Source organism: Vanessa atalanta, chromosome 16 (genome assembly GCF_905147765.1).
Source record: "Vanessa atalanta chromosome 16, ilVanAtal1.2, whole genome shotgun sequence".
Classification (NCBI taxonomy): Eukaryota; Metazoa; Arthropoda; class Insecta; order Lepidoptera; family Nymphalidae; genus Vanessa; species Vanessa atalanta.
The window spans coordinates 7,059,862-7,085,494 of NC_061886.1; the positions used below are offsets into that span (position 1 = coordinate 7,059,862).

At 30.6% G+C, this 25,633-nt stretch overlaps 5 protein-coding genes across 7 annotated transcripts; 2 read left to right on the forward strand and 3 right to left on the reverse strand.

The window, feature by feature from the left end:
• The first annotated feature begins 123 nt into the window (after positions 1-123).
• LOC125069893 (ADP-ribosylation factor 2) lies at positions 124-2,638 on the forward strand. The gene is made up of 4 exons (XM_047679497.1): positions 124-298; positions 425-687; positions 763-888; positions 970-2,638. The coding sequence occupies exons 1-4, from the start codon at positions 232-234 to the stop codon at positions 1,054-1,056; spliced, it is 543 nt and encodes a 180-aa protein (XP_047535453.1). The 5' UTR covers positions 124-231; the 3' UTR covers positions 1,057-2,638.
• An 81-nt stretch (positions 2,639-2,719) lies between these two features.
• LOC125069892 (enoyl-CoA hydratase domain-containing protein 3, mitochondrial) lies at positions 2,720-4,217 on the reverse strand. Its single transcript, XM_047679496.1, has 7 exons — positions 4,077-4,217; positions 3,894-4,006; positions 3,677-3,812; positions 3,499-3,597; positions 3,344-3,435; positions 3,137-3,225; positions 2,720-3,060 (listed from the first exon to the last, which is right to left on the reverse strand). The coding sequence occupies exons 1-7, from the start codon at positions 4,092-4,094 to the stop codon at positions 2,771-2,773; spliced, it is 837 nt and encodes a 278-aa protein (XP_047535452.1). The 5' UTR covers positions 4,095-4,217; the 3' UTR covers positions 2,720-2,770.
• A 95-nt stretch (positions 4,218-4,312) lies between these two features.
• On the reverse strand, positions 4,313-14,143 carry LOC125070049 (ATP-dependent DNA/RNA helicase DHX36-like). Its single transcript, XM_047679721.1, has 12 exons — positions 13,835-14,143; positions 10,976-11,572; positions 10,734-10,903; positions 10,041-10,203; positions 9,662-9,935; positions 8,909-9,371; positions 7,788-8,018; positions 6,749-6,927; positions 6,346-6,670; positions 5,701-5,957; positions 4,607-4,787; positions 4,313-4,429 (listed from the first exon to the last, which is right to left on the reverse strand). Exons 1-12 carry the CDS (start codon positions 13,991-13,993, stop codon positions 4,342-4,344), a joined length of 3,087 nt encoding a protein of 1,028 aa, XP_047535677.1. The 5' UTR covers positions 13,994-14,143; the 3' UTR covers positions 4,313-4,341.
• Positions 14,144-15,041: 898 nt separating this feature from the next.
• On the forward strand, positions 15,042-23,011 carry LOC125070051 (polypeptide N-acetylgalactosaminyltransferase 3-like). 3 transcript variants are annotated; one of them, XM_047679725.1, is made up of 8 exons: positions 15,042-15,312; positions 15,380-15,528; positions 15,602-15,696; positions 16,435-16,615; positions 17,293-17,431; positions 18,385-18,570; positions 18,663-19,710; positions 22,917-23,011. In XM_047679725.1, exons 1-7 carry the CDS (start codon positions 15,283-15,285, stop codon positions 19,695-19,697), a joined length of 1,815 nt encoding a protein of 604 aa, XP_047535681.1. In that variant the 5' UTR covers positions 15,042-15,282; the 3' UTR covers positions 19,698-19,710; positions 22,917-23,011. The 3 variants fall into 3 exon arrangements, with proteins under 3 accessions (XP_047535681.1, XP_047535680.1, XP_047535682.1); XM_047679724.1 differs by lacking the exon at positions 22,917-23,011 and having other exon boundaries at positions 18,663-20,555; XM_047679726.1 differs by lacking the exons at positions 15,602-15,696; positions 22,917-23,011 and having other exon boundaries at positions 18,663-20,555.
• LOC125070052 lies at positions 22,555-25,412 on the reverse strand. The gene is made up of 3 exons (XM_047679727.1): positions 25,256-25,412; positions 23,233-23,442; positions 22,555-23,057 (listed from the first exon to the last, which is right to left on the reverse strand). The coding sequence occupies exons 1-3, from the start codon at positions 25,296-25,298 to the stop codon at positions 22,846-22,848; spliced, it is 465 nt and encodes a 154-aa protein (XP_047535683.1). The 5' UTR covers positions 25,299-25,412; the 3' UTR covers positions 22,555-22,845.
• Positions 25,413-25,633: the final 221 nt, after the last annotated feature.

Sequence of the window (25,633 nt, forward strand, 5' to 3'; positions counted from 1 at the left end):
GGCTTACTGTATTTGTCTTTTACTCTTAAAATTATCATTAATTTGTTAAAACAAAATATCTGATATTTTAATCATACTTTATTATAAATTGTTGGACATGTGTCATATTTAGGTTTGTATCTGTGACGTTGTCCGCGTTGACGATTACCGACTGACGTACAGTAGTCATCGATTTATATAAAAGGAAATTGTTTCATTTTGTATATATTCAAAGAGATATTGTGAGTGAGCATGGGTCTAACAATTTCTAGTGTTTTTACAAGGCTTTTTGGCAAAAAACAAATGCGTATCCTAATGGGTAAGTAATTTCTTGAAACATCTTGAAGGTTGCGTAGAATGTTTTTGATTACAGTCATTGTCTTATCCGGCTGGATTTGATGCAATAATTTGTTTAATTAGTCATCTAAATATATCTATTTTATAGTGGGACTCGATGCCGCTGGCAAAACAACAATACTTTACAAATTAAAACTTGGTGAAATCGTGACCACCATACCCACTATCGGCTTCAATGTTGAAACAGTGGAGTACAAAAACATTAGCTTTACCGTGTGGGATGTTGGCGGTCAAGACAAGATTAGACCACTCTGGCGCCACTACTACCAGAACACCCAAGGATTGATATTTGTCGTTGATTCAAGTGACACAAAGAGAATAGCAGAAGCTGAAAATGAACTTGCTAATATGGTATACTAAAATATTCCATGTATTATTCCTGACACATATGAATTGTACAATACCTAATATTTCTTGATGTTTTAGCTAAAGGAAGATGAATTGAATGACGCAGTTATATTGGTGTTTGCTAATAAACAAGATATGCCGAATGCTATGACTGCAGCTGAACTTACAAATGCATTAAACTTAAACAATTTAAGGAACCGTCGCGTAAGTACTTTTTGAATTTGTTACACAATACTTTCAGTTACTTTACAGTATTCTTGTCAATGAGAGTATTTATATTTTCAGTGGTATATTCAAGCAACATGTGCCACTCAAGGGCAAGGGCTCTATGAAGGATTAGACTGGCTGTCGAATGAATTGGCAAAGAAGTGAGGCAACTGTACTACTGGGAAATAACATCAAATTCCTGAAACAAGGTGTCAACCTTCCATATTGAGAATGTTGTTGAAACTAAAAATTTGAGACTAAATTTTTAATATAACTTAAATTTTATCTTTATTTGAATATTATAAGTGAGTGCCAGATTTTGAATATTGTATAATCTTCATATAAATTTTTTATATTCCTTTTAAGGCTTAAAAATTCTGTTGCAATACAATTTATACAAAAAAATCAAAAAAACATAATGAGATCCCTACAGTTGTATTCCTATGTGTTAGACTTTTACATAATTAAACTAAAAAAATTATTAAATTCTATAATATTTTGAATTATTAAAAAATTGTCTATAAAGTAAATTTAGTTTGATTTTAACTGATTGTTCTATATCTGTATGTTTTGTATAAATTGTCTATTAGCTATTAAATATTGTGGATTGCATCTTATATATTTAATTGAAACTAAGGTGTATATTTAATACCTTTGATAATTAAATATTATTGTCTATATGATTGGAGTTTTGATGGATAAGTAATTTTTTTACAACTTAAAGATATAAAATGCAACCCAGATTGATGAAACTTACATTATTAAAATTACCATGCCTCAGACTTGCATCATATTTTTTTTAAATAGTATTTTAAAAGTTTATAATCATTATGAAATATAATTATGTTATTTAAACCATTTGCATTCCAATATTATTGTCAATAAACTCTATTTATCCTGTACTTAATTTAAGATTGGCTTACAAGAATTGTATTTATATTTAATAAACCAAACATCAAGCATTTAAATTCATTAAAAAATTATTCTAATGTGTATAATGTTATGTATCTTAATGTTATGAAATTTAAAATAGTTAGCTAAATAGCAGACACCCTTGATGTTTACTATTAATTATTATAAAATGTTATTTTAGGTTTACTTTGCACGAATTTTATAATATCATATTTAGTTAGCGTTAACATATTACCAATTATCTGATAATTAATTTTTAAATCAAGATAAGGTATATGAATTAATAATTTATTGTTTATTCAAGTATTAACAAGTTAGTGAAGAAAGATTATGCACAAAACTTAAGTTTTGCTATTTATAAATGTTGTAGATTATATTAAAAAAAATATCTAAAGATTATAATTATAGTATGTCAGTCTAAAAAAGTAAAAATCTCTTTTAGTATCTATTTTCATGCTTTTAATCAGTGTGAATGATTCTTGGTAATTGGAAATTTAAGTTCAATCAATATAAGTTTAATCCAGAAATAGTAGCCATTTTAAAAGGGGAATACAGAAGACAATAATTATTAATTCAGTTTTATTTTATCTTTTGTATACAGAAAAATCTAAATACCAAATTAAAAGTAAAAGATTTGGTTATGTATTGGACATTTAAAAAGAATTAGCAATCAATGATTTTTTTTTTAATTTTAAGTATACATGATGTATATAAAGGAAAATATTTCGGCCAAAAAATGTTTTCATGTGTATGTGACAGTATCATGCTTACATTCTTATACTTGCTTTGGATATACACTAAGTTAGTGGAAAATAAATATAGGTGTAAATAATAATATTTTGTTATTTATTACCCACTTCAACATATCATTTGATAATGGACAAGATGTTAGCCACCCATGTTGCTCAGTATTTATATGACAAATGTCACATTCAGAGATAAATATATATTTTAGATATTAGTAAAATTATTTATGACTCCAAATTGCTTTACGCTTTTCAACAAAACTTTGTATTCCTTCTTGACCGTCATTTGAATTGATATTTTGCACCATAATATCTTCACCTAATCTATAAGCATCAAGAGTATTAAGATTGATTTGCTTGTAGAAAAATTCCTTTCCGAGTGCAATAACACAGCGACTCTTATGTTTAATTTGTTCAACAATTCTATTGACTTCTTCGTCTAATTTATCTGCTGGAACTACTTTGGTTACAAGACCACTTTCATATGCTTCTTGTGCAGTTATTGGTTCACCTATAAAATATTAACTCTATTTAAATTTATTTAATTTATAGTTAACATGAATAGATAGATTTGATTAGAGACTAACCAGTTAACAACATATACATTGCTTTAGATTTTGGAACACTTCTACCTATTGCTATGCCTGGTGTTGAACAAAATATCCCAAAATTAGCTCTGAAATTATGCAAAACTCATAAATTATATTTTTAGAATATGTGAAAGATGACATAGTTAAGGCAATTATGTATTGTGTATCTATATACTAATTCATAATAGTAATAAATCAAATTACCCGGGAGTTGAAAATTTGCTTTTGTTTGAACAAATTATAATGTCACAGGTGGCTACTAATTGACAACCTGCTGCAGTTGCAAACCCGTTTACCTATAATAATAAGTCTTTATTTTAACAGAATAGACAACAAAATCTATTGAATGTTTATCTCACCTTAGCTATTACTGGCACTGGACTTAGAATTATAGATTTCATTAATTCTGTAGCCTTATTAAATATCAGTTTGTGTTGATCAGTTCCAGTTGACGTTTGCTAAAGGCAGAATATATTAGTTGGTTTACATCATATATTTCATATATAAATAAATTTTAACCGTTCATTCCATACTTACTAATTCTTTCAAATTATGGCCAGCTGAAAAAACATTACCATTTGCTGATAATATTATAGCTCTCAGAGATGTATCATTTTTATTTTCATTTATAGCTGTTATTAGATTTTCCATCATAGCTAATGATAGTGAATTTCTGAATAGAAAAAATTAGTCATTAAAAAATTCGAAAGAGAATTTACAAACTTTTTGAGTCAGTTGTAAGTCTCTCACTCACTTTGTTTTTTCATGATTTAACGTTATTTCCCGAGTACCATTATTTTCTTTTGTAATAAGATATTGGCTATGAACACTTCGACTTATTATAGTAAAAGGTTTAAGAATGTTTCTCTGAAATAATACTGATATTTAAATAAATTTTATTTATAACCTAAGAAACATGAAAAGAATCACGTTTTACCTCAAATGAAGATAGCATTTTGCATATAGTTATTAAAATATCTTGAACTATTACTTAACGAATAAAATATTAATGATTTTTCATAGATAAAATAACAATATAACGAATAACAATGACCTTTGTTATCAAAAATAATGATAACAGAAATAAACTGTCAGCAGAAATGTTGCTATTTAAAAAAAGTAAAATTGTTGAGGAGAAATAAGAAACGAATTAACATTATTTTTTTATTGATATATCATACATTCTACCATTTTTTTTCTGTTTAACCTTCAGAATTATCTGAATCTGGTAAATCATCACCTAAATACTCTGTTTGTTCATCCTCAGCTGTAATTAGCTGAATAACAGTACTGAAACAATAATAATAAGTTTAAATTATACAATAACACTTGTTTATACTTAGTTATTAAATAAAACTTACAAAATTAATATTTTTATATTACTAAATCACTTTTTATAATCTACTATAGAAATCTATTATAGACATTCTAGTAAAATAGCTGTTAGGGAAATTATTTAAGACTTACTTGAGCACTTGCTCTTCAAATTCATTGTTAAAGAGCGATTGAGTATTAGAATCAGTAATCTTCGATGCTAAGACCTTGTCTAATAAGCTTCGTAATTCGAAAAGTTTATTAGCACTCTCTCTCTGGCAACGGACTTTGGTAGTAGATATTGAGATTAGACAGCTTTCGGGATCGGCGGTATCTAAAGAGCAAGACAAATATATATTTGTAACAAAGCTGGTAGAAACACATTGACTATATCTATTTTATCTTTATTTCTATTAAAACATGAACATTTATAAATCAGCGAGCATCATTATTAGATATTTACTTATATCGTGCTCGTAAGAGTACACCGGTGTATAGTATACTCAAACCAAATAAGGCTTAGTCGATTGTAACAAAACATACCATATACATTTACATACTTATTTATTAATTATGAATTAAATACAAAATTGGTTAGGATATTAAATTATAAGCACTATCATAACATACCGCAAATATAAAGATATAATGTAGTACGCAAAAGTAAAGGAATTTATAATAAAAAGCCTGAATGTCTTTCAAACAGATTAATCGCGTGATTAAGGGTTCTACGATTTAACTAAAAGGCGTGCTGTAATAAAAATGATAATTTCATTTTCACACTTTGCCGCCAATTGTTGTTTACCCTTCTCTTTATTTAGTCCCGAAATTTTACGAAAATCTTTGTCTGTAAAAACGTTAATCTCAGTTTCAATTTGAAAAGCCTTATAATTCAAAGTACATACCAAAACAACGTCTATTCCCTTGACCTTTAAGTGAACTACTTGTTATCGAAATCACCATACACCGCGGCAGCCGCTATATTGCTGATTTCAGTTTTAAATTTTAGATTTAATTTAAATTGAGGAAATATGTAAAAAAACATTTTACAATGTGCTATATTGAAAGTTAACATAGAAAATACATTCAACATTAATGTGAAATATATTTAGTTATTAATATTAATTTATAAAATAATTATAGTATATTGATTTTAATTAATTATATGTATTCGTATGTTTAATCGAGAAACGCCATGTTCGTAAAATCTGGTAAACGCTCTAAATTTGATGCCAATATACACTCACCATCTTCAACAACAAACTCGCCGAAAAATAGCAAAGGTAAAGTGTATATTAAAGTGACATCCAAAAGGAAGAGATCACTTGTCCTCTGCTTCAACCAATAGACAAGCCAATTAGCGCCAGGGTTGTTACATATCTGGGTCGGTGCACTCCCTTTAACTCCGGCCATCACGCTACTTGGATGTATTGATAACTTCCCGTCTTCGGGACTGCGTGCTACGAATCTAGCCGGCTTGCGGAAATTGTTCATGTTCGACCATCTGTACTCGGTGAAATTTTGGAAAAGCATTAAAATACCACCACCACGTGTTTTTGCGTATAATATGAAACAATAATACGTTATTATACGTATCCAAATATGTCCAAGTGATATGATATCTCTCTCAGCTTGTTTTGACAAAAATGCTGAGTTAGTTCTATTTTATACTGTACTTAAGATTTATTGAAATTATGTAGAATGCCTTTATTATTTATATAATGCCATGTTATTGACATTCTTGAGTATTAATTTTAGAGATAAATATGTTTAAGTAAGTAATCAACTAAATATTACTAAGACCACTTTTGAGCTGAGTGAAAAACATATTAACACATAAGCACACGTGGACTATTCATGAAAACAAAATAAAAAAGCTTATTCAAACGTACCTAACATAAGCTATATTTGGGTACAAAGACGCTGCAATTATGGCTTTAAATAAACTTAAGTTATGTGCATTTCGATTTTCCCATGACGATCTTATATTGCCCGATGCCAGGAATCCCATCTGACGAAGATTGTTACCCAGCTGTTTCTTCATTTCGGATAGCAATTCCAAGGTATTGTTGGAAAGAAAATTATCATATGCGAACGACCGCCTCGATGAGTGAGAGCGGCTTTCCCATTCGAGAATCGCTTCAGAAATTGCGATATGGTCACTGGGTTCCCCGAGTGCCATATTTCGTTTTACAGCGTCCACTTCTCTTTCTTTCCCTGTTATAAAAATGATTTATAAATAAATACACAATTTATATTATTACATAATATGTATAAAGCGTAATGTTAGTTCACCAATAACAAGCAGAAATGGGTCTTTAAATCCCCACACTGCAGCGACACTGGCAGCGCGATCGAGGCAACCGAAGAGGGCTCCAAAGAGCAATAGTTTACCCGCGGCCGGGTGTACGGGCAAGCGCGCCAAATGCCAACCGAGTGCCGTCAACGTTTCACTGTCATCTAAAGCGCCGCATCTACAAAATGAGACAACATACATGTATCCAATTTAATTTATATAGACTGGCTCGTTGGTTTAATTTTATCAAATATCAAAGTTGGGTCGTTAAAAAGTTATTGAGTTTTTTATGGAAATATCATTTCCGTGCCTCGGAAAGCGCGTAAAGCCGCTGCTCCTGCGCCTGAACTTTATTCCGGTCTTGTCGAATTTGCCGTCTCATCGGACCATCAGGTGAGGGAGTGATAGAGAGTGCAACTGTGTTTGCGCACACACTTGTGCACTATAATATGTCCTGCGCCGTTGGCTGGTCTCCCTTGTGATAGGACGATCGGTCAGGGCGATAAAAGTGCGTTTTGTTCGTCGACGAAGCTGTTATCGGAATTTTGGAAGTAAATATGAAGTGGAAATAAGTAATATAATATTATAATAATAAATAAAGATATATTAATCATCATCTCCTAGTAGTGCACAATATACCCGAGTTATTAGCAAATTACATGGAATACTAATCTAATGTTTCTACTTCTATTGGAATAGGCTTATAATATTTATGTTTGGTAACCTTGACAGATTGGTCACCGCAAGGCGCTTCAAAGTGGTTACACTTTGTCAAAGTTAGTGCGCGTGTTACTCGCCGCCTAGTTGTGTTTTTTTAATAAGTTTCAAATAAAATACTGTTTCTTTCTTGTAGTAATGATTTGCAGACGGGCTAATGGGCGACCTGATTAATATATACGGCTTAAAATACACAAGATTTAGTACAACTAGAAAGGTGAGTCAACTGCTTCTTCGTAAGGCGAAGTCGTGATTTCCTCAAGGCTCATAATAGCAGTTTTATTCGTATAAAATACGTTAATATTTTCGGAGTCTACTAACTTTTGCAAATGTTTCACTGCCCACTGTATCGTCGTTTCGGCTGGGGGTGACGGCACTAATTTCAGGGCTTCCGCTGCTAATCCTAACCGAAGCTTCTTAATCATCAGTACTGGTTCCAGTAGGTTGCTCCTTTGTAATTCTGGTAGGAGTCGTTCTGCGATTTTTTGCGCTCGGAACGATGTTATCAAATGGTAACATATACCTGGCTGACATCTGCCAGCGCGACCTCGCCTGCGTAGAAAACATAAAATTCCATATACATATTTTTGTAACAGAATTTTGAGTGCGCAAACGCTATTTTAATATTATTGAATTCTTTATATACATATTGTAAAGACAAAGTCAAAAATATTTATTCAATTTAGAAACATTTCATTTACGTAATGATTGTCAAGAAAAAAAAATCTTCCAGCGGTTCGGAAAGAAACACCTCAGAGCCGCGAAGGACCGGCCAAAAAAATAAGCGGGATATTTCTATTTAAAACTGCATGGAGGCGGTGATTTAATTCCCAAAGTAGGTTATCATCTAACAAGTCATTAGTTTTATGTTATCATTTAACACACGAACCGCCCCTTAACGATAATATGAGGACCCCATTGCAGCTTCTACATTGATACCAAGAAATTTTGCAGTGTCAATAATGTAACACTTGGCTATTTAGTAGTTTATCAATTTTTATACATTTAGCTATTGAAATAATAAAGTTAATACATTTAATAGTTTAACTTTTCAATAGTAAATTATTGACACTGAACCAATGTACTATTTCGACATGTACATGTACATTTTACAACCCAAATAATTGTTACTTTGTTAGTTTGAATACTCATAAAATTAGGGTTAGGAGAATTAGTATTTAGATGTTGTATAACAGATGTTCTTATAGGATAAGCGTCATCCACCTCATTCCATCTTTTTGTCCTGGGTAATATTCGGTGATTTCTTTCCAGCTGCACATGCCCATTCAAGTGCGAAAGCTCGTTGATGTGCCACTGTGAGCGTTGTTTTACAGCATATATCTACTATATTTCTTGTGCTCTGCATTCTTCTTGTAATTCATAATTTAATATTATTGAAAATGAAGACCAAATTATTAACATTAAAATTAAAATATAATCACCTCTGTCGAAGATTAGCTTGAGAAATCCACTCAGTTTTGAGAGTCGATACATTCTGTTCAATGTTCAGACCACTCATTTTAATCTTGCCGCAATCCACTACATACACAATATCATCAATTGTTATTGATGTCTCGGCAATGTTTGTCGCTATTATAATTTTCCTAATATTTCCTTTTGGCTTCTCAAATATTTTGTGCTGTTCTAACGTGGGTAACTTTGAATGTAGAGGATATATTTCATTACAGGAACGCGGAAAACATTTACTTTCGTCCATTAATCTCATAAGTTTAGTGATATCACCAATCCCTGGTAAAAACACTAATATCGCTCCTTCTTTTCCTTTGCAAATGTAAATCAAGAGCTCCACGACCAATTCTAAATTTAAATCCTCAATTCTAGAATCTTGGAGCGTTCTATAGACATCATTGCTCAAATCTTTCTTTTTTGACTCTAGCCATTGACCTGCAAACAGTAAAACGTACTTTATTAAAAATGAATCATTGACCAGCTATGCAGTAATAAAAGTAACAGATGAAATCGAATGCAGTTATAAAAGTATCAAAAACATTGGTGATATGTACCTAATCCTGGAGCTCGACAACCTTTGTAATGTTTAAATATTGTATCCCATCCTGGGGCAAGATATTCGTTTTTACAAGAAAATAGTCTAAAAATTTCCAATTAAAATGAAAGCTTATGTTTAAAAGTAATAAAAATTAAGGCTAATTAGTAATTGTTATTAAAGCGCATACCTATTTCAGCTTTGTATTTTATATCTTTTTCCATTTCATCAGCTTTTCTATTTCTCCTATGTTTCATCCATTTCGGTTGTTGTTGCTTGACTTTTTCTGGTGGTAATTTGAACTTGGTGAATTCCAATATATCTTCTAAATAAATATCTTGAACTGGGTATGCTAGCCCTTCTATATGCATTAGAGGGCAATTGTCAAAATAGCTCGACAAACTTTCGGCGTCGAGCGTCGCGCTCATAAGAATAAGTTTTAAATCTTTACGCTTTTGTAGAACCTAAAAAAACAAATATTTTTTTTATATGTACATATCTATAGTCTTAACAAAAAGATGTTTTTAATCATATGGTACTAGAGTCAACTTAATAAAATGTTCATTTACTTGCTTTAGCATACACATAGACAAGTCTACATGTACATCTCTTTCGTGCACTTCATCTAATATAATGTGACTATACTCAGATAAGCCCTGGTTTACTTCTAAATCAGCTAAAAGTATACCTGTAGTACAATACTGAATACTTCCACGAGCTCTTTCCTCGACCCTGAAATTTGCAATTATAAATTTAAAAAGTTAAATATGTTGAATGCAAATAAATATACCTACTATATAGTTCGGGATCTGTGAAGGTGAAATTAGAGATGATAGTTTGAACGGAAGTTCTTCATTTATTATGTTAAAAGATGGAAAATGATATATAGGCAACGTAACCGTAAAACCCTAATATTTAAGAAAATAATTCGGTGGGTAGCTGTTCAATGTTTCCGATGGGATATCCCTTCGTCTACACGGCTAGTTGCAAATAAAAATATATGTATATGCAAAATACAAAAGCATCAGTTCTAATAGTTTTTATGGCTTTCATTTTTGTTTTTATTATTATTAAGCCGCTTAGGACCATTTTGTCTTTATCGTGTGTTCAGATAAAAAGAATTGTGATTAAATTATGAAGGAAACATTAACTATTTTTCTAGCACTTTTATGTAAGTATCACATTAGTATACAATTTAGATACTTGTTATTTATACGTGATATCAAGTAACTTTTGATTTTGTTAAATTATTTTTAACTTACTTTTCCAATCTTACTGCATAACCTACTGAATTACCGAGGCTCTCGCCTCTTTCTTTGGCAACTCTGATAGCTAAGGACGACGCGGCTATACGCCTCGGCTGTGTAACTAAAATTTTCACATTGGCACCTCGTTTGGCACATATTGCTTCATCTAATATTAGTTGAGGTACCTGAATTGTATTAATCGGTTTTTACTACGAATAAATATAATTATCAGACAAATAAATGTTTAAGCTACATACTTGAGTTGACTTCCCGCAACCTGTCTCCCCGCTGATAACAATTACTTGGTTGTTTTGAATTACATTTAATACTTCTTTTGCTTTGATATAAGTTGGTAATTTCTCTCGGAACGTCAACATACTTTTATAACTGCTTTTTTCTATCATGTCTTCATATTCAACAAATAAAGCCGTATTAATACTGACAGTGTCAGAATTTACTAAATTAATACTAATTCCTTTTGCGAGACATTCATCCAGTTTTTCATCAAACGATCCAGTTATAATATCATCATAACCATATTTATAATCACTTAGTGTTCTTAAAGCATTAAGTTTTGGATTAGAACCGTAATCATTTTCTACTTCCTGCTTAACTGGAATAAAATCACTAATTGTAGAAGGACCAGCCTTTTGTTCTTTGTCTTCAATATATTCATCTGCTGATGATTCATCGGATACCGCAGTTTTAATTTCTTTGATTTTTGTATTATTTTTGAAACTGTCTGATTTTCTAATTTGGGGTAAAAAAATATTCTGGCGAGCAGCAATTCTTGCTATTGACTTAAGATTTGTGTCGACAGTTTTTAAAACCAAACTCGGTATTTTTAGGTTTATCTGTAATATTCACGATTTATAAGTAATTATTGAGTACCTAATGCTACCTAATATTTACCATTCAATAATATTGACAATATTAATGTATTTTTAAGAATAAGATAATTAAAAATAATTTAATATTAAATTTACTTCAAAGATAATCAATTCCAGTTTTCTTTCATTTAATGATTGGGTGACTGTAGGAATTCACAGGAGTTGGCAAAGATAGCAAATCAATAGCAAAGAAAGTATGAGCATTATAATCAAAGATCATATAATGGAACTTTTTTTAAATTAATTATGATATTATGTCAGTGGCGGACAATCATGGCGGCGGATCAGAGGCCCGGAGCGCAAAGCTGAATGAAGCTTTAAAAGTTCTTTTACAAACTTTTTATTTAGTTTACATTTGTGTGTATAAATAAGTGTTAATGTTAATTTGAAAAAAGTCTTATCCGTTCGCGAAAATATCAGTACACACTAATAAACTATAAAATATTACCGTAATTAAATTTAATATATTTTAAATGAGGTCAATGTTTATTTTTCGATGTAAATAGAATGTAGTGAATGTAAATTTAGGCGTACAAAAGTGAATTATTTGCAATTCATTGATACAGGGATTCTTGGGGACGTACCTGCAAAGACGGGGATTCCCCCAGCTTATTGGACGCGTCCAGTGGAGTTAAAAGAATATTACCACCGCGTAAAATGTCTAGATGGCTGTAGAGTGAAGTGTTTTGATATTGATGAAATTAATTAAGTACTAAGCACATTTTTAAAGTCTTGTTTAAGATTTGATCAGGGGGATGTATTTGGGGGCCCCTAAAGACTGGAGGCCCGTGGCGAGCCGGCCCTTCCGACCCCTGTTAGTCCGCCGCTGTGCTTACTACATTAGTTACTAAGAGAATTTACTCTATTGAGTCATTAAGCAAGTGAGTTCCATTGCCAAGTCTTTGCGTATAAGAGCAAATATTAATTTTTATTATCAGTATATGGAAAATTATTGGTTGTGAAACTGGAAGAGTCAAAGACAAGATTGGGAAGTTGCTACTTTTTTTTTGCTGATATACCAGTTTAACTCCCAAATCACCTATTTCTTCTCCTACCATGGCTGAAAACTTACCAAAGAAATATGTTGAAGAATGTAATGTCTGCTTTGTAATGTAATGTAAAGTAATGAACATATTTCCAAATTTCTTGGATTATCTTTAGACAGTAAACTACAATGGGGCCCTCATATTAGTAAGTGGTGATTAGATCTTCACAGACAGGTTTACACAAAGCCCTACCACCAAGTATGTAATTAAAAAATATTTCTACTTTATTTGCCATTAATGTATACTCAATGTAAATAATTTAGTACTCTAATAACTTATCTGATGGTAAAAAGAAATAATAATAATTTTGCTTTATAAATATAATATTTTATCTGAGTAATTTTTTAATTCATAATTGCTTTTTGATATATTTTCTTATCAGCAAAAAAGTTTAATATGATTTGATTATAATCTAAAAGATTATGTATTAGATGAACATTGATAGGAAGCAGGTAAAAAAGTAAAAGAAAATACAAGGCAATCCCACAAAAAATAAAACTAAAACCAAGTCAAAAAAGACCTTTATATAATGCAAGCCAGGTTTAAATATGATACGAGTGGTGGTATCCGATCGATGTATCAAACAAAAATCATGCACCCAAATATTTTATTAATATATATATTTTTTTCATTAAATAGTTATGTTCATTTTAATTAATTTTATTTACAAAGTATTAATATATTAATTGGTTTATTACCCATTTTTAACAAACCAATTTGATAAACTATATTTCTTTATATTTTATAGAATTGGACTCAAGTAAATCTGAAAAATAGATGATTTTGAATTGAAATCAGACCAACCACACTGTCAGATTAGCCTAGGGCTAGTGTTGGTAATAGCTATTACCATTATAGTGATGATTCAGTAACTGTGTTGGCATATTTTAATTGTTTTATCATAAAAAATGAAGAATGTATAGGGATACCACACAGCTTATTTGCACTGTAAGAAACTTATGTAGCAGTTGCCAGTAAAGTATTTCTTTAATAGTAGTTCTTTTATTAGTAATAAAAACCTAACCATTTGAATATTATTAATTTAAAATTGATCTCTTATTTAATCAGACAATTTTGTCAAAAGAAACAACACATTTAAACTGGAAAATAAATTTAAGTTTCACTTTTTAAATTGCATATTAACAACGAATAGTATACATAATTGGAGTAAAGTATTTACCACTATTTCCTTTTTTTGTTTCTTTACTTGTAGTCCTCTAAAATACATTCCAATTTCTGCCCCTCGTAAACCGGGAGGGATCATTCTTTGCCTTTGACCACCCCATTGTCTTCCCCTTGATCCTCTGGGCCTGGACCAGTTGTTATAACCGCGAGACATTGCGTATAAATATACGCAATTGGGATTTTTTTTCAATAAACTTCACTTTTAGCTATATCGTCCGCTCTTTTTAAAGTATGAATATTCAAAATTCAAATATTTAAGTTAAAGACTAGATAAGCATTACTCTTGGTACCGGTGACACTGATTAATAACTATGTATTATGTCAGTATATGTCATAAGTCATAACTCTTTACTGAATGTTTTGACATTCAACCTTCTGTCTGTATCAGATATGCTTAGAGCCGGATATCTGAAGAAAAAATCTATAATTTTATTTTTGCATGGTGTTATACTTAATGGAAGTAGCTTAAATTGATTTTTATAACGGTTTGTTTTTATCTGTGATTATACTTACAAATAAAGTTAAGCTGTTATATTGTAATTATTTCTTTTATAATTTCTAAATAATAAAATATTCGTAACTGAAACTATCCGCAGCAATCGGATAATTTGAAATATTTTGTATGCGTATCTGAAGCCGGTAAAGTATTATTCACACAGATCTGTAAATATATATCCATAACATCCGTGACAGTACTCATCTAATTGTTATGATGATAGATTAGTCAAGATGTTGACCAAAGCAATCGTCATTTCAATGTTAAAGTTGTTTATTTTATATTATATTGGCATTGCCATTAAGTTTTGAATAAAGATAACTCTCAGTAGTAAAATACGTAAATTTAAGATTTGTTTATTTTTTTTCTACTTCCATTGGAATATAGTATATCTAATAGGTACTATGTTTTACACCATGTGTTTTACCCGAGTTGATTTTTTTTTATTTAACAACACCTACGGCTCATAGTTGGCCATGACTTTTTTTTACATTCTTCTTTAATAAATTTAAATTTTACATTTTTATTATTATAGTATTTAATTAATATTTCTCGTTCAATTAATTTGTAACTAAATTTCTAATTCTACAATCGAAATATTCGAATTTAAAAATAGTTATAATTAGCCCATCCCTAACAATTTGACAGTTGAGATGTAACTGCAAAATGCAAATTAGAATTACCAATATTACCATAGTGTAATATAGTAAACAGGTGGAATTGAGTTCACTTAAAATTCATTAATTATTGACTAGTAATGACAGAGGTAGTTATTGATGAGATCGAAACTCGAAACTAAAGAAAAATGATAACATTAAATATTATAGCCACTAAATGTTGAATCTTCTGTTATTAAATAATACATTTTAATACTCAAAAACAATGTTGACAGCCATCTACATATATAATTTATAATTTTAAATAGTACCTATATATGTTTTTAATAAATGTTTGAATTTACAATGGTTATTAAGAAGGTAAGTAAATACATTTTGTTCCTAGCCCTGTTGATTATAAATATTTCATTTTATTGATTATTTACAGCAAATACGTTCACTGATGTGTAGAGGTCGAAAAAAGAAAATTGCTAGTTTAGTTATCATATTAATATTTTTGATAAATGCAATGTTTTACGTAAGCTTAGAATTGTACAATACAATCAAAAACAGAAATAAAGATCCTTGGTATAAGAGGTTAGTATTGCTATTAGTAAGTAAATTATTAATTTATTGTAATACTTTATTAAATATAATTTTAAATTTGCAGTTTGCGTTATGAAAAAGATTATGTGGATAAAATGGGGATGCGAGTTATTGTAGGTCATTATGTTGGTGGAAATTCTGGAGGAAATTTATCTCAAGGTACTCTCAGTTATTATCAACACGGCCTCTAGTCATTAACACCTTAATAAATATTAACCATCCCTTATTGTTAATGTGTCACTAACCTTGGGAACTAAGATGTTTTGTCAGTTGTGACTGTAATTCGATGGCTTACTCATCATTTAAATCTTATCCATGCTAAGTATTGTTTAACAGTAAAATTTGTTATGATACTTGGTGTATGTGCACAATATGAGTTTCTTTTATTATTGATCTACAAATACAATATTCAAGTTACCAAATCATCATTTCCTATATCATATTAAACAGTATATTTATCTAAACAGAGCAAAATGTTATAAAAAAACACAAGTATATATATAATATCATGAAGTTTAGTATTAGTCAGTTGAATAATCTAATCCACTGTTCTGTTTCATTCTTTTATTATGTAAATGTATGTATTATACTTTATAACTTTTGTGATTTCAAGGATAAATATTACTTCAATGGTAACAAAAAATTTGATTTGATTGTGTGATTATTATGTGAACAAGCATTTATTCAAAATTTTGGCATAAATTTGCTTGGTTGTCGTGTTGTTTGACTGATTAAATAAGCATTTTAATATGAACACAACCAAACTGAACAACATGATTTTAATTTGAAGTCACAAATTCTAATAAAATTATAAGTGGTTAAAATAAAACAAGTTTTTATCTTGTTCATTTTAATTTTATTTTTTTTATAAAATCTATTTAATTTAATTATTTTCAGAAATGATCAATACCAACCACTATGCTCCAATAGAAGGTGCAGGAGAGGGGGGAAGACCTGTTCAATTATTGCAGAGAGAGATAATATCAGCCAGAGACCTGTACTCACTGCATTCATACAATATTGTTGTAAGTGATAGAATTTCAATAAACAGAAGTCTTCCTGATATGCGAAGTGAAAGGTGAGAATTATTTTATTATATTATTGAAATGATATTGAAATTTTACTAGTTGCACTTTATATAAAAGCAATTTTCATTGTGGAATATGATAAGGCTTTACATGCTTACTGCAAAACTAGGGTGCTAATACTTCTAAACCTTGAGTTGCTACTTGCTTTATTGCATCAATAAAAAAATAAAAAACTAATCAAAGACAATAAGATTAGTTTATAGACAATTTGATTACTTGTTAATGATTTTATATATTCCTAACACTATAAAAGAAAACCTTTAATTTTTTTTTATTGGCCTGACCTGTAGGATTTTGTAGGATTTTTGTAGCACTATTCTGTAGGATTTTAAGCTAATCACTTAAGAGGCAGCCTATAGCCTATACCAATGGATGTAGGAAAAAAGATAAACAAACCTTATATTTACGTATTTTATGTGATTTGCTAATAACTCAGCTATATTGTGCACTACTTACAGTTCTTGATTAATATATCTTTATTTATAATACAACACTATTATATTTAACTACTTGTTTCCACTTTCATTTTATTAACTTTACAATTCCGATAACAGTTTTGTCTACAGTCAAAACACCATCTTATTGCAAATCCTAAGTGAATATCATAGATTAATCAAGCTTGGCTTCTCTCTCCTTATGTAAATGTACATTAATTTCTTGTTGACAGTTGCAGAAGAGTTGAATACGACTTGGAAAATCTTCCAACAGCGAGTGTAATTATAGTCTTCCACAATGAAGCTTGGTCTACTCTTATGAGAACTGTGATGTCCGTATTATTAAGATCTCCAACAGTACTATTAAAAGAGGTAAGTATTTATACAAATCATTGAGTTAAGTTAAATGACAATTACCTTTATGCATAAATCTGTACTCTTAAACTGTTGGACTACTTTTAATGAAATTGTGTGTATGAGTGGGTCCCAGGATGGTTTATATTTGACCCGCTATCAGAAAATAAATATTTTTTTATAAGAAGTCCGGATGGGCAGCTAGTTAACTTATTTAAGTTAATAACATTTATGAAGAATTGAAAAGATATAAAAAGGTTATGTAATATACTTATGAATTCTGGTCTCGTAACTATGTATACGTATACATACTACGTATTGTTTAAAGAAATGTAAGATTTATTTGTCACACATTGTTATGATGGCACATTGTCGAGTAATGTGGAGGAGACCTAATTGTTGCACTTGCACCTAAATCAAAATACACTTTATTCTAGGAGACTGTCACAAGCCATTTTGAAATCACCACTTCTAAATGTACATTTTAGAGAGTTTCTGCAAGACTAGAATATATTTATTTTCTATTCAACAATTTTTTGATACTTGGTAGATAAGGGTTTCATGTGCTAAAAAAGAATACTTATGTATTTATAATTAATTACTTTTACATTTTTTAATTTGAATCAATATTTTCGGAAATACTGCCAAATAGTTTATATATATTTTTGTTTTGTACAAAATTCATCTTAACGTTATTATCATCATCATCACGTTATTGAGCGAAGGGAGAAATCTAAGACTTTTAAAATATCTAGATAGAGTATCACTATAAAAGAACTAAAATATCTTTGTGTGCGTGATAGCAACGCTTGACATTTGCCAAACGTCATACGTACTATTTTGTTAGTGTCCATGTACTTAATGGCCAATTGTTGACCAGTATTTATTCGAAACGTTCTCATATTTGTCAATCTAGACAGAAATAACAATCAATAAGTATGAATTAATATACTTTTAAAATTTTATTTCAGATTATTTTAGTAGATGATGCGAGCGACCGCAAGTATTTAGGTAAAGAATTAGAAGATGCAATTGAAAACTTGAATAATGTGAAAATACTGAGGAGTCATAATCGAACCGGATTAGTAGGGGCAAGACTAATGGGTGCCAGAATTGCTGTAGGAGATGTTTTACTTTTCTTGGATGCACATTGTGAGGCAAGTAAACTGACATTGAATCTTTACATTCGCATTATAATTTCAACGAATAGTTTAATTATCTAGATTGTTCTTTCTTTTGTCTTTTTCAGGTCACACAAGGTTGGATTGAGCCGCTCTTAGAGAGAGCAGGAAGTGACGACGTATTCATTTGCCCGCACATTGATCTCCTCTCCGACGATACATTAGCATACACAAAAAGTATCGACGCTCATTGGGGAGCATTTAGTTGGCGTCTTCACTTCCGTTGGCTGATGCCTAGCAATGAAGTAATGATAAACAAGTCTAAAAATCCTTCTAAACCTTATCCAACACCAGCGATGGCAGGTGGCCTTTTCGCTGTGAGAAAGAGTTTATTTTGGCGCTTGGGAGGCTACGATGAGGGTATGGTTATATGGGGCGCAGAAAACCTGGAATTATCCTGGCGAGCGTGGCAGTGCGGAGCGAGAGTCGAAATAACACCTTGTTCCCGGGTCGGTCACATATTTAGAAGGCATAGTCCCTACAAATATCCCGGTGGTGTTGCGAAAGTTCTGAATTCAAATCTTGCGCGAGCTGCAAGTGTTTGGATGGACGAATGGGCAGACTTTTTTTTTAAATTTAATCCTTCGGTTGCTGCAATACGTGACTCTCAAAGGGTGGGTGATAGAATTGAGATACGAAAAAATTTACATTGCAAAAACTTCAAGTGGTATTTGGAGAATGTGTGGCCGCAACATTTTTTCCCAACCGATGAGAGGTGGTTTGGAAGAATACGCAATGATAAGGGTGGTTGTATCGGAGTCACTGCAGGAACCCCCGGGCTCGGGGGGCCCGCTTCGAGTATAAGTTGTGGAAGTGATCTCGATCTAGATAGATTATTAGTGTATACCGTCGAGGGGAAAGTGATGGCCGACGAAGGATTGTGTTTAGAGCAAGGGAACGGGAGAGCAGTTTGGAAAACTTGTACAGAGAACATAAAACAGATTTGGCAACAAAAAGGTCCGAGGTTAAAGACATTAGATGGACTTTGTTTGACGTTAGTTATCGGTGATCGTGAGGACGGAATCGGTGACCCTTTGACAGCTAAGCGGTGTTTGAACGACAACAGACAAATATGGCATTTTGAACGAGTGCCTTGGCGTTAAAAATGTGATATTCGTAAGTAAAAATACTCGTACAAATATTAAGTTTATACTATATAGTACTAAATTTATTTTGAAATCTTAACTCATATCTATAAAGTGATAACATGTTTTATGGTTCCGTAGTGAAATAAAAAGGGAGGTATTTTGCGTATTCGATTTGTGCGATTATCTTAGTTAATAAGTTTAATTTTGATTTAGATCTTGGTGTAGTTGTAACTCCCACAACCAGTTTTTAGTACAAAATTCCATTGTTTTATTGTATTTATGATTTCAGTTTTAAAAAACAAACTCTTTATTATGTTGACAATTCAATTCGTGTAAGAAAAAACTTGCAAATTAATAAGGCTTTGCAGATTTTTTAAATGAAGGCGTATACGTGCGGCTTTCTAATTAGCCTTTGAGAGTTCCTCTAGCCTCCTCGTTCCATCACCAAATCATTTCAGTGGTACCAAATAAATTTACCATTATCCGAATTACATATGCTTGCAAATTTTTAAATCGACGCGATAATAAAGATCTAGTTAAAGTGTTATTAATAATACGTGTTATTTTTTTTCAATATAAAACAATAGTTGATTAAGAAACCATGATTTTTAAATCATTTTTTTTTCTTAATTTTCGTTTTCACTCTGCTTCCTGCTACTTCTCATTTTATATGAAACTCTCAATGAATGAGGAGTTGTACTGACAATGAGGCATTATAATTTTTTTTTTATAAAAAAAGCTAAGTATTAGTATTTCTTTACAAATCAATTTTGTAGTATATTTATTTAAGACCTTTTTGGTCACTTTAGATAATAATATTAAAAATTAATATGGTCATTACTATTTTTATACTTTAGTCAATAACATGTTTATGTTAGGATTTTTATATTATAAAAGACATTAAGTTTCGTTTTATCGATATTGCATTTAATTTGTTTGAGCGTAAATAAGTATTGTTATTAATTAAGCTGTATTCGTAACTGGATCTTGGTAGTGAGAAAATTCTGTATTTTCTTCGTGAATGATTAATCGAAAGCTTAAATCGAGAAGTAGATTTGAGTAAAAACTGCCATACAGTATGTTTGGGAATTATCTATTAAATATTTTTATGAGTTAAGTTGCCAATGAATACATATTTTTTCACATTATTGGTAGCTATATAAATAGTGGATTGCAGAATTTCTAGTATAAAGATATATAGGAATTAAATACGTGTTCACGATTTCATTTATATATTTTGTACCGTCTGCCCGTCTGGGTAGGTAACACCCACTCATCAGATATTCTACCACCAAACAGCAGTACTCAGTATTGTTGTCTTTCGGTTTGAAGGGTGACTAAGCCAGTGTATCTACAGGCACAAGGGACATAACATCTTAGTTGCCAAGGTTGGTGGCGCATTGGTGATGTAAGGAACTTACCTATCCTTACCAACAGGTGGCTCATTTGATTGTCTGCCGACCGACACCATATTTTTTTTTAATTTTGTTTGGTATCATCTTTATTTTGTTTTTTTTTTTCAATTTAAAGTACTGCTATGATAACTTATTATAGATCTATTTATGCACGAAGACGCGCTATTTCACGTTAAATTAACGGCGTGCATTTATGTTACTGAATGGCACTCGTACTTACAAGATGTCTCAGTGTGCGTGAAACGACTAAAGGTAGAGACAAAACGGTACAAATTTGATTGTATTTGTTCGTTTTATTTTATTAATAAGTTGTAAGTTGTATATCATATTGACGCGCTCTTCATCTAAGCGCGAACGTCACGCATGCTAATGCACGCGTCCGAAATCAATTAACAATAACGTCTATATATCTGTAGAATAAATCTATATATTTTGGATATTATGTACTTATTATTATTAAAGCAATCGTATTTATTTTATTGTCATTGTGTGATATTATTCTTATCCGTTTGAATAATGTTTTGATAAAAAAATATTTATACCTACATTTTATGTTGTTATATGTATTTTAATTAGTTAGTAGTTGGCTGTGTCTCCCTTGAATTTGGCCGCCATTACCACGATTGACCTTTTTGGCCATGGACGACATCATCAATTTTGATATATATATATATATATATATATATATAATATTATTCTAATCTAGTAAATAACTATTCACTACAATTCTGATTATGTAATAATTTAAAAATTAAGTTGCAATGTTAAACATTTAATATTTAAAGTAATATTTTACATGTTTATCTTGTGTTTTAATCTAACATGTTAAGGAATATTTATTTCAATACTGATATAAAATAAAATGTTTTTTTAATAAAATTATATATAAGGAATGGTTCACGTATATGAACGTTATAACATCTAGTCTATGTATATCTGTATTAAGAATCTCATAATGTCATCATAATTAATTTTTAATATTATTTTTAATATCAGATTTGAAGATAGTTTTTAAATAGGCCGAGAAAGTATAATCTGACAAAAGGGAAACACCTACAATATTAAGTTTATAATATTTAACTTATATCAAAGTTGACTTTTGTGACACATTTATAAAAATAAATGAATTTAAATATGTCTCGTAATGAGAAAATATATATTCTCAATGAAATAATAATAAACAGAAATGCTTTACAACAATTATATTAAATTATCTCACTGTTTGTGTAATTGAACAACTTTCGACCAACATGACGTTCATTTCTGTAGCTTCTGTAATTGAATTAAGCTCTATTTTAATATAACTAAAAATACGGTGACGCTTGTTGCAATCTTCAGAGCGGCAGAGTTAAAATATTTCTATATCTGTCATGTCAGTAATAATACTGATTATGAAATATCTTAAATAAAAAAGTGATAAAATAATTTGATATGCTAATATGAAAATAATTGTAGTGTCTAAAGAGGTTGTGTATATATCACAGGGAATGATAAATTAATTTGGTCCAAGGTGCTTAACTAATTTTATCTTTTAAAACAAATTCCACTTTTGTATATTAAACTTATATTAAAGTTATTACAGGTTTTTGTATAAAATTGTTTCCTTTCAAACTTTTTATTCTCATCTTCCACATTATATTTTTTCCATTATTTATCATTGACGGACAGTAACACAAATATAATTTGCTAGTATTTGTTAATCAAAGAATCATTTTGAGAATTTTTCTGAAGTATCATTTTAAATAGTTTCATCTTAATACATAGTACAGTAGTAAAGATAGTATGAAAACGTATAATTTATAGGAAGTTTTGATGGCAGAGTTGCAATTTTCACCGTTGCATATGAAGCATCTGGCGTTGCTGTGCCCTCGAGCTCTTTCAACGGCTACTAGAGCAAGGCACACTGAATCCACCTGAGCCCTAGGTACGCAACCCCGCAATGAGTCCACAGTGTTGCCGTCTGAAAAAAAATTTCATTGAGTATCCGAAAAAATGAATAGAAATAATTTTATAGATTTATTTTCATACATATATGGAAATTAAATTTCGAGTGTCAATAAAAATACAAAATTAAAAATGGTAATTGAAATTAAAATATAAATACATAAATACGTATCTAACGTATTAACACTTACAAGATTTGTTATCTGGCGTTGCTACCATTTTTAGACAACGCATTTCTATTGGTATTTTTGAATCTGTTGATGGTGGAGGATGTCCAAGATTATGTAACCATTGCGCTGTGACCCAGTTTGATGGCCCGCAGTCAACTGAAGAACCCGGCCATACTGTTTCTTGAGGGTGACATCCTAAGCATCTTTGAAAGAAGCAGCTTTCGGAAGATACTGCAAAGATAACAAAAATACAATTCCATGTGAATTACGTTTTAATTAATGGATGTGGCAAGTTTATTGTTCTTAACTACTAATAATAATAAAACAAAATGAGCTAAATAATATTTTTGATATATAAAAAAGTAATTCAGGTCAACATGACAAATTAATTTGATCCGCACTTAAACACGAAGTGCTTACCGTAATTTAAAACACCCTTACTTAAAAGAAAGTCCGACAGATTCGCCTGTCATGTTACTTTGCTACACTTGACTTATGACATTCTTGTAGTATGTCGAATCGGATTGTGCACCAGTCTCTTCTGGTCCGGAACAGATCGCCGTACGCCGTTCATATGCTGTGTAATGATTGCTCCGAAGCGCAGTTTACGTTTGTTTTAAAGGCCGCAATCATACGTCATTTTCTCCCGTTTCGCGCCATTTAACCGGTCATCGGCAAGCGTTCCGATCTGATCCGCGCATACCTTAAGTAATTATTGAAACCAAAGGAATCTGCTTATGACGAATGTCTACTATCTCGATTTATATTTTTATATTAAGCATACGTACATAAAAATGTTTTAGATACAAATGAACCGTTTGTACAAATTTCATAAACGTTATTTAATTGAATTAAAATTAATGTTATTAATATATTAACTATTTTAAAACAAATATTTCGTTACTGCTTTTGAATGCAATAATAATTTAGAAATATTGTTTGTCTTTAATTGCAATATTTTCATGGAAATTTTAAAATACTAAACTTCAAGGATCATGCGGAAAGGCGAACTTTGAATAATTCTATCATATCGACTGTATGTTTAAGAAGACTTAAATGCATGTAGTTAGTAGGTATATTGGAAAGTTGAATCCGAAAGTTTTGTATCAATCTAGCGAAACCTAAAACGGTAAAGGTGGTCTATCAGTCGCCGATGCGTGAAGAGATCGTCCGTTGGTCGTCCGAGAAAGTAGATGATGGGCGTCTGACATAATTGTGCATGATTTACCACATGCATCTTGGTCTCTAATGTAACTTAATATAATACTTATCAGTACCTACTGATTTATAGGGTTTTTTAAATATTTTGAATAATTAAACTTCAATTTAAAGTTTGACGCGCAAAAATAAATATTACAGATATACCTGATTCAAGTTGATTATTACTTTTGTATAATACATTTACGATATATATCTATTAGGTAAATGTAAATATACCGAATGTAGATGATGCGAAACGATATTATCTAAGTATAAACCAATTTTCATCAATAATAGTATCTTAAGTATACGTAATAATATACCATTATATTTTTATTGTGAAAATCAAAAAATACCTACCAAAAGTCCACGCTTTTGGATCATCTAAGTATATACATAATATTTTAAAGAATAAATATATTTTTTTAAATATTTGTTTACTGTAGAATCATACTTGAATACCTTTGTTTTTTATCATATTATAAACTTTGTTATAATCGCTTATCGCGCGTAACACTAACCTAAATTCGAAACCAATGATGCTCATAACGAAAACTTCGACCTACGCTTTTCGCCTGTGTCAGGACGCGTCTGGTATTGTAACAATGTAAATATGATTGTCAACAGTGAATAGAATAAATATTTATTAAGCGGTAGTTGCGAAGCGAGATGTGTCGAGTCCATTGTGTACAACGTGAGGCGCGGGCGCAGACCTTGTTAATTCGTAACGATGGACCGAAATATAAGGATGTGATGAAACCGTTTTGTTAAACTATGACAATAGTTGTGACATGTTGCAAGTGTTCTCTTTTTAAATAAATTTAATACAAATTATAAAGCTTACCAAGTGACAGAAGTCCTGCGAAACTAAATATTAACACCAACATTTTATCAAGAAATACGTATAACTATATAGAGCATGGATAATACTAGAAGCGCGTCTGTACACGGTTGTGGTTATCGTACTAATCTGTAATGGCATTGTTTTTATCTCTTCCATGTGTTGTTATCACCGGACAGTAAATTATTTTGATGTTCTTACCGTATAACAAAGATAACCGTACTATTATCTAAATTGAAATAAAATTTTCCAAAACTTTATCGGTCGGCATGTCCGAGACGAAAATAAATTATACGACCTAATCCGATAATAGTTTCTACGACGATGCGGTTGTGAGACGTAGTATTAAAGCTCGGCACAGATTTTTGTAAATATGCATAG